The 8,722-nt window shown below is 48.4% G+C and overlaps 1 protein-coding gene across 1 annotated transcript; it reads right to left on the reverse strand.

Annotated features, from left to right (window-relative positions):
- Positions 1-6,222: 6,222 nt before the first annotated feature.
- On the reverse strand, positions 6,223-8,346 carry LOC119386060 (membrane metallo-endopeptidase-like 1). Its single transcript, XM_037653410.1, has one exon. It carries the CDS (start codon positions 8,344-8,346, stop codon positions 6,223-6,225), a length of 2,124 nt encoding a protein of 707 aa, XP_037509338.1.
- Between the last annotated feature and the right edge of the window lie 376 nt (positions 8,347-8,722).

An 8,722-nucleotide genomic window follows, 5' to 3' on the forward strand; every position in this document is an offset into this window, starting at 1 on the left:
TAATTCCTCCTTTGCCTTCCTTGGCTTCATTATAGGTTGGTTTCATTAGGTTGTATGTACAAAATAAACGGGCTGCTCAGTCCATGCCCCTTTGTCGTTCATTTCTTTGATGCCAAGGTATACACGCGTACCGCTCATTCAGCGAGTACTGTTCCTTCGATCAATAGAAGCCATGCAACGATTTATCCGCAATAGAGGACCGATATCGCAGCTGCGAAATCTTGTCTAGAGCAACGCTTAGCTGAAGCGGAACCGCGCATTCTTCAAACAGCTCCCGAAGCTGTGAAGCTGTGTTATCAACCGGGCAGCCGTGAACCGCGCGATTAAACTGTCGACAAGGTTCATCGGACGTGCGGACAAGCACGCACAGACTTGAAGAGATCGCGGCATCGAGGGGCGGCTGTGGCACGGAGGGAGGGGTGAGGGGTGGCGAAGTGGGGTTAACATGAAACGATGCGTTCGTTTCATCCACCTTCGATGCGGAAAATACAATTGGGCGTCAGATCGAGAGGTGTTGAAAAAACAAAAAGCCTAAAGAAACTCGCGCCTCAGAGGCCACTGTTACGGGCGGGACCAGAAAGCAATAAACCGGACACCAATAAATGGGCAGATAACGAAGTATAAAAGCCGTCCATCTCGTGGGATGGCCCCATGCTTTACGGCGGCATCTTAACGAACCGATGAAACAATGCAGAGCGCCGACGTGGCTGTTTAAAGAAACAAAACAAACAAGCTGTAAAAGAGTGAAGCAGGGATTGTTCTGAGAGCTTGCTACGCGCAGATGAAGCCCAGAGAGAGGATGTCGAAAGAAATCAAGGAAAGAAAATGTATTTAACGAGCGAAGGAAAAAACCGGCGGGTGTTTGTGACGCCCCAGCTTGCGATGCACGTGGAAACGAAAGAGGGGCGGGCTTCGCCACGAGGTGGCGCGGCGGCGGCGATGGCGATGGCGATAGGCAATCGGAAGGCGGGACCGCGGCTCGTTACCCCGCTCCGCCACGGAGCCCGTGATGAAAATGGGCGATGCGAAAGACGGCGCGTCGAAAAGCTCACCTTTTTAATTGACCTTTCGCGCAGGGGAGAACGTGCTAAATAATTGCCGCCATTTCTAAACGTTACTCGCCGGGTCAGGGGCCAGCGACGAAAGGCGGATGGTTCCGTCCCCGTTCTCTGGCAGCGGGAAGAAAGTGGCAAAAGAAAAAAAAGTAAATATAAAACAGTATTTTCTCCCATGAGCCGAGCTCATTTGAGGTCGACCGACGCTATTTGTAATAGTAATTGTTCCCCCTCTGGGCTTTCATCGACAAGTCCACCATAGCTATTTGTACTGGGTCTTTCTCAGGGATTTCATCGGCCATGCACTAACAAAGCTTCTGTGCCCTTACGCTCAACAGAGCACGATATTTAAGTATTTTGAGGACTTTCTTCGTATGATCGTTGCATGGCAATGTAGGAAAGTTAATTATAGTTGGTATCAGCGTTTCTTTTGCGAATGCTACTGTAACTGAGCGCAGTTTATGGACGTTATGAAGCGCTCAGAGCTAAACCGGGCTATGATTCTTTTGTTTCCTCTCTACGACTCACTCACTCACCAGAACAGGAATTGTACGGCCGCCATCATGGTTCAGTACTTGGCCACCACTTCCTATAGATGACGCCTACGAAAGGCCGGGTGACTTGGAAATCATTGAAAGAGGCCTTCGTCCTACAATGGACATAGAATAGGCTGTTAATGATAACGACGATAATGATGAACCTGTAGTTGCTACATGACAGATTGACTAAAGTAGAAAGCTGGCGAATGGCTTTATTGTATACATCGATAAAACCACACGTTTTAGAAAAACGCTATTATCTACCCTCTGCCTGCCCTCTTTGCACCCTTCTGGTATATCTGAGATAAATATAGGTTTTTTGCGTAAAGACACAGAGGTCAAGCTATAGCTTGCTCTGGAATGCTACTTTGTAAAGGCGAAGGGGCATGGGGAGAAAAAGGAACCGTGAACGGCAACGATATAAGATAAGCAGGTACGTATACAAGACCCTCACGTTGTAACAACTCTAAAGCCATGCGTCTAGCTCAGAGGCTTGTATAAAAGATATGGTCACTTTTGAACGGTCTCTTGAACAACCAAAGGATGCGGTAGAAGAAGCCAGCTTTTTGTCGGTTCCGTGTGTACGCTGGACAATCTGCGCCATAACTGTACAGCTCTTATTACACCGTACAGCCATTAACTGAGAAGAGGTACAGTAGAATCGCATGGCAGTCGCGCAGTCATCGTTCACTGCCGGGAAACAGTGACAGGGCTATATGTCCCATGCTATGAAAGCTTTTGGATTTCTTTGAGAACTGACCCCAATTTCGTGTGTATGACTGTTCTGGTGAACCATTTTAATATATAGTGCAGTCTAGTACAGCGGGGAAAAGGTGGCACCTTGCGCAGGGTGTTACATTCGTGCCACGTTATGACATGATAGACGGGTGGCAAGTCGAACGTTCCCGCGTTCTCTCTCTCTCTCCCCCCCCCCCTTTCTTTTAAGAGCGAAGCTGCTCTTAGTCGAGGCTTCCCCATACGTTGGCGTAGCCCTGATCACGAGGCCTCGCAGTGTGGCGAGAGTGAGGCTCGCTAGGAAAGGGTGGCGGCTTGGGTGCCAGTTGGTAGCTCATGACAACTATATATCTCGTCTTCGTGTACCTTTTGTCCTTGTCCTGAGTTCGCGCTATAACAATTGTCGGTAGGAAAGGGGGAGGGGGGTGGGGGGCTGTGCTGTGCTGTGTTGCGAGAGGCCAGGGCGCAGCATGTCGAGGCTCGGAGGAGGGGTGAACCTTAGAGAAACCTGCCAAGATGGGGTGAGGGTGAGGCTCAGTGGAGTATAAAAGAGCGAGTCAGTGTTCTGGAGTTCGCGCTTTCGTTATGGCCAACATTTCTCGTTCTCCCGATGAAGAAGCCGCCCGACGTGAGCGTCAGCGAGAACTGGCGCGGCAACGGGCACGACGCCGCCGGGTTGATCCCGATGTCCGCGCGAGAGAGGCCGAAGATAAGCTCAATCGGAGAAAATTAGACCCAGGGCTTCGGGCAAGAGAAGGCCGAAGCTCCGGCGCCAGTGGAGAGAAACCAAACCAAAGCATCAGGATTGCCTCTGGCCGTGAGGCCAATGGATGGATAAATAAATAAATAAATAAATAAATAAATAAATAAATAAATAAATAAATAAATAAATAAATAAATAAATAAATAATAAATAAATAAGGTGGAATAACACTATGCTACATCAAAGCTTAACAGTGTTTATTATAGAGCAGTGATACGGCATATCTGGAAGACTTGCAAAACACAGAAATGCGATAGCCTGACAAAGGGAAGGCCCACCAGCTTGGCTGTTCCATCAGTGTCCACGAAGTAGAAGTGGCTGATTTTTTTTTTATGAATGTTTTGCTCTTCCGTAGATGCAGAGCGTTGAGACAGTGTATAGTTTAGGTCGAAGACACAGGCGCCGTCGTTAGAGAAGCTGATATACCACGGGTCTCAAACGCTGCATGAAATTAGAATATGCGACGCTCGAAGTACCGGTTGCATGGCTTCCGCGTAAATATAAATAAGACACTGCAGATAAAGGAGCGCCACCGGCAACACGTAGTGTGACATAGTGCCAACTAGCTTGAAAGGTGTGACAAACCAGACGCATTACTGAATAAAGCAAGTGCTGCCAGTTTGTTCTTCAATAATTCTATTCCGCAAGCGTTCGTACATAAGTCTAATTTGTAAGATGCGTAGCAACTCTATTATAATAACAGGAAAAAATATCCAGTGCGGTTACCGGTAGTCAACGCGAGTGAATTTTATTTGGAATGCGTTTTACATCCTTATGCGCGCGTAATCTGCGTAAATAGGCAGAAATGTGCTGAAATAGGAAGCGAAATATGAACGATAACACAAAACATTTGCCACACAATGATAGCTAAATTCGTAATATAAAGTCACAAAACATTTGCCACACAATGATAGCTGATTCCATCTCTCGGTGAATGCCTCAACCGTGTCGCAAGGAGACGAACGTCTGAGCGCATAACATTGGCCATTTCAAACTATTCTAGAATGCCTACTGCAAGAACAGCTGCGCAGTGCCCGCTACGCCATACTTCTTCCTTTTGCGAAGCAGCGAATGGCCCACTACGCGCCCGTAAGGCAACACGCGAACCTACGCAGCTGCTCACTTTGTGATGCTTTTGCAGCTGATAATGATCTAATATATCTGAGCGCTTTGTAATGGGCAGGCCTTTAAAACGCCCACTCACTGCGCAACACATATGTTTTGACTCCTGGCGCGATTCTACACTTTTGCCACGCAGTAATACATGCGTTAACGAGTTAACGAGACTCCTCCCCCTACAAGACATTCATATAGTGTTTTTTTTTTTCGCAGACGTTTCAAGCAATGGCGTAGCTCTGGGGTAGAACACGTGCCTCCCAGGTAGAAGGCCTGCGTTCGATTCTCACTCCAACCTAAGATTTTTGTTATTTTATTTGCATCATTCTCGATTTTTCGGTCGCGGACAACGCTGATAATTTTTCGCTCACAACCAACGGCGCCGACGCCGACACCGGAATTTCTGCGAAACGGGCTCTTTAACGCTATCGCGTTAAAATGCGGCCATTCACGTACAGGTACTTCAGGATACCCGCAAAAGTTACACACGCACACAAATATCGTGTGGTGCATACTTCTTTACAAAATCGAATTACTTATTGAGAGTGAGAATGCAGCGACGTGGCCGAGCGTTTATGGTAGGTCCCGGAGCCTTTTAATGCAAGCTGTATTGATACTAATTAGTTGTTACTTAAGGCAAACAGGTTATACTTCGAGCATTACTTAAGTATTCGTATACAGCAAGAAATGAATGAAATCGCTGAATAATGTTGTTCATAGCTTGTTTATGAGCATAATATGCTCTATCACATTCACAGGTCGTGCCTGCGTTTGATGGGAATACGATATTCACTACGAGAGACTGGATTTTAGGCAAATGCCTAGTTTCCTCCTTGAATTTCTATCACCCCACTTTGATATATGAGCATGAATTAGAGGGTTCAGAAGGGCTTTTATAACGTTCTTATAGTGCCTATAAATGCATATTTTTGGCGTTTGTGCCTAAATGCCTATAAGTGCCTAGAAATGCCTATTACAAAATCGGGGCCTATGTGAACATTATTTAGCCTCAAGTATCGGTTTCGAGTGCAGTTTGAGACCGTTAATCAATGAAGACCGTTAACCTAGTGCTCTAGTTCAACCAACTTCCGGAAAACAACTGATAGCAGCAGTGAAATGGGACGCTCCGGCCACCATACGCCGCCGCGCTGACATGGCGCGAGCGGTTGGCGAATGCGAAACCGCAGAGAGCAATGGAACAAGGAAACATGTGGTGTGCATGCCGCTTTTGTTTTGTTTCTAATTTACTTTTTATGGCATTTACCGAGAAATCGTCCCTAGGCGATTCGACCCGGCCAGTACGAGGCATCCCTCCATTGTGGTCTTTTAGCGATCTGGCTGTCTGCCCTTCCCAGCCATGCCGAAGAGAAAAAAGACTCAGGAGTGTGTTGATTCGACAGTGGACGCTTGACTCACCATGCTACACAACAAAAGAAGAGACCTTGCTCTGCCAACCGTTGCGGGAAAAAGCACAACTGTTGGCGCCCTGGTGCCATCGTAAACAATAACATTTCCTGCTTTCCTGTTGAAGGCACATATCCCGCACACCTTTATTCTGAATTTACTCGCCTTTATGCAAATATTTACTGTGCTTATATTTACAACGCTGGACGCCTAAAACGTTGTTTTGCCTGCCTATTTTCGGCGCTTAAAACGCGCTTTTTAATGCCTGAAAATCCGGCCTCTATTCACTACCTTCTCCGCCCAACTCTCCCTTTGTTGCCTGTATTTCATGTTCAGCAAACCTCCTCACAGAATTCACCTATCCGCAACACACATACATACTTCTATGCTTAACAACTGCATTCTGGAGGAGGCACGCTGAGCAAATTTATGTGCGCATTGGTTTCTTTTCAAACCATCTTAGTGGGTAAAGCGGGTATGACAGAAAATGACATTGACATATGACTTTTTTTTTTTTTAATATGAAGTGCTGGCTTCCTCACGAGGCATCATCTGTAGAGTGGTCGCTACAAAAAAATAGCCGCAAACACCTTCTCCCCGCTCACTGGGCTCAGTAGAGGGAGCATTTATATGCGGGGTTGAGAATCGCGTCTTTGTCGACCTTGCCATGCGTACAATTGAACGCTCTGCCGAACTCTGGCATATTCATGACGGCCCCGTTGCAGCGTTTAAGCGCTCTTTCGGGTAGCATTAGTTTTTCTTCGAACTCAACGCTGGCACACATTACGTGGCAGTACGTAATGAAGAAGAGCTGCTCATCACTCAGTGCGATGCCGGGTATCAAGAGGCGAGTCTTACGGTCGGCCATGGCGTAGAGGAGGGCGTCCAGTGCTACGCGTGCTCCAAGGTAGTCGACTAGGAAGTCAGCCTCTTCCCCCAAAGAAGCGTCGGGATTGGCTTGCTGAGCGAAACACATTGCCCTCTTTTTGTACTCTTGGTACACACCTCCGGTCCACCAGTGCGAGGTAGAGCCAAGAACATCTTTCATCACATTCTTGCCGGTGAACAGTAGCGCCAACAGTCGCCCAGTAGCACTTCCCAAACCACCGTACTTGATCGCGAGGGGCACATCGGTGGAGTAAAAGGGCAGCCGCAATAGTCCGGCGTACACGTGAACCATGTTCATGGCCCAGTTGGCATCACCACCGGCCAAGGCAACGTTGCCCCGTCCCGTAGATCGCTTGACGCCACGTATGTTGTACTGCGCATTGTTGGCGCGTATCTTCAGCTGGTTACCGTAGTAGTCCGTTGGTGACAGTGCTTCCAAATCGGCGTACCTTTCTGCAAGGTTGAAATTCTTCAGATACGAGCCGAGAACTGGTGGAACGACCGTCGTCCTTTTCAGCTTTTCCAGCGTCCTGGACTTGGACAGCTCGTCCATCCATTGAGAGCTGCGTATTCTGCGTATCATGGAGTTCTTTATGGAGGCAACGATATGGCTCACGTCCTTAGACTGTGCTTTGTTGGCGCTCGAAATTGATAGAACGTACAGATTCCATGCTTCTACGAAATGGGTGAAGATGAAAGACACGCAGTTTTCAGTATGAACCGGGCTGGGCTCCATAGGGTGGTTGAAGAAAAAGTACTTGTCCATAACTTTTCGGAGCGGCTCTTGGTGCGCTGCCATCTGCGTGAGTATCGAGAAGCCAAAGAATCTCATCGCACTTTCAGGGGGCACGTTCTTCAGCAGACATCTAAGAGCTTCTCCAATGTAGTACAGCTTGACGTGGAGGATCGTCGACGCGGTCATGGCTCCCATAGGCTCCAGGACCTTGCGCCAGATGAGCTCCGACAAGCCCATATCTCTCGTTACGGCAGCGATTTCTCGGAGAGTGTGCGACTTTCGCACGCCCTGCATGGCTATGGAAGCACGACAAACGTTGAGATGAATGTCAACTAGCTCTTGAATAGCCTCATCGTCGTTGTATGAAAACAGTCCAAGTACCTCCCTGACATACTCTTCGTAGGTACCTTCGAGGCTCTTGTTCAACTCCGGCGAAAAGGGGCATGCAAATGGAGTCGCTTTGATGGACAGTCTACGCTGCAACACGCCCTCGCCGAACAAGGCGTTCTCAAACACGAACACGACCTTCATACCCAAATTCAAGTCCAGAGTAATGAGTCCCGCGAAGACATCGTATGTTTCGGTGTCAGAGTAGGTGAACTGCGGCCAGCTCCCTAAGCGAAACTCGTTGAAAACTGGCCTGATTCCAGATTCTAGCGCTTCCGTTGCCGACAGGAGGCAAGACCGGTAGGTGATGAGCACCATGTCGAGAACAGTTTGGTAGGTGATGTTGGGCCCACGTTTCTTCATGTCCTCCTGCATGTCGTCCACGTACTTTTGGCTGCTCAACCAGGATACGTTGACGCCCTTGACGTTCGCGGAAGCCCAGGGGCTGCACACGTACGAGTAGAAGTCTCGGCACGGTAGTTCGCCGCTCACTGGTCCAAGGTGCATCATCTTTTTGACGCGCTCGCAGTCTGGAGCTTCGCAGTGCTTGTGCTTCTCGGACTTGCGTATTGCCATCTGGACATGCTCTCCGTAGATAAGGAGGAATATGAGGAGGCCTATTAAAGCAAAACAGCAGACCACAATGATGTAACTGAGGACGGTGCTGCTGTCGTCTTGCGCCTCTTCCTTGACGGCTAGCGGTGGGGCGTCACCTCCGGCCATGTTCTTGCTCCAATCTGCCAGGGAAGACACAGACACACACAGGGTAATTTAGCAGTGCTTACTACCGACCTATTAATATCGTAGACGTTTTAGTAGATATTTATAGCGATTAACTTTCAAATGGCTCATGTCGATAAGAAGTGCGAACCAAAGCCTTGAAAGCGACAGCAAGGTATAGGTAGCTAGCGTTAGAAAAGCACGTAGGACTGACATGTGGGCGCTATAGAGCCGTACAGGCGACTATTGCTCTACGACAGAATAGTTCCCTAGACTATGGTGCCTAGACTATGGCGCGACGAGCGGTGCCGCAGGCGGCGTTGTAGGCGTCACGCCTGCATGGCGCACGAGGTTAGACCGAAGTAAACCTACGTATAAT

The sequence above is a fragment of the Rhipicephalus sanguineus genome, chromosome 3, assembly GCF_013339695.2.
Source record: "Rhipicephalus sanguineus isolate Rsan-2018 chromosome 3, BIME_Rsan_1.4, whole genome shotgun sequence".
Lineage (NCBI taxonomy): Eukaryota > Metazoa > Arthropoda > Arachnida > Ixodida > Ixodidae > Rhipicephalus > Rhipicephalus sanguineus.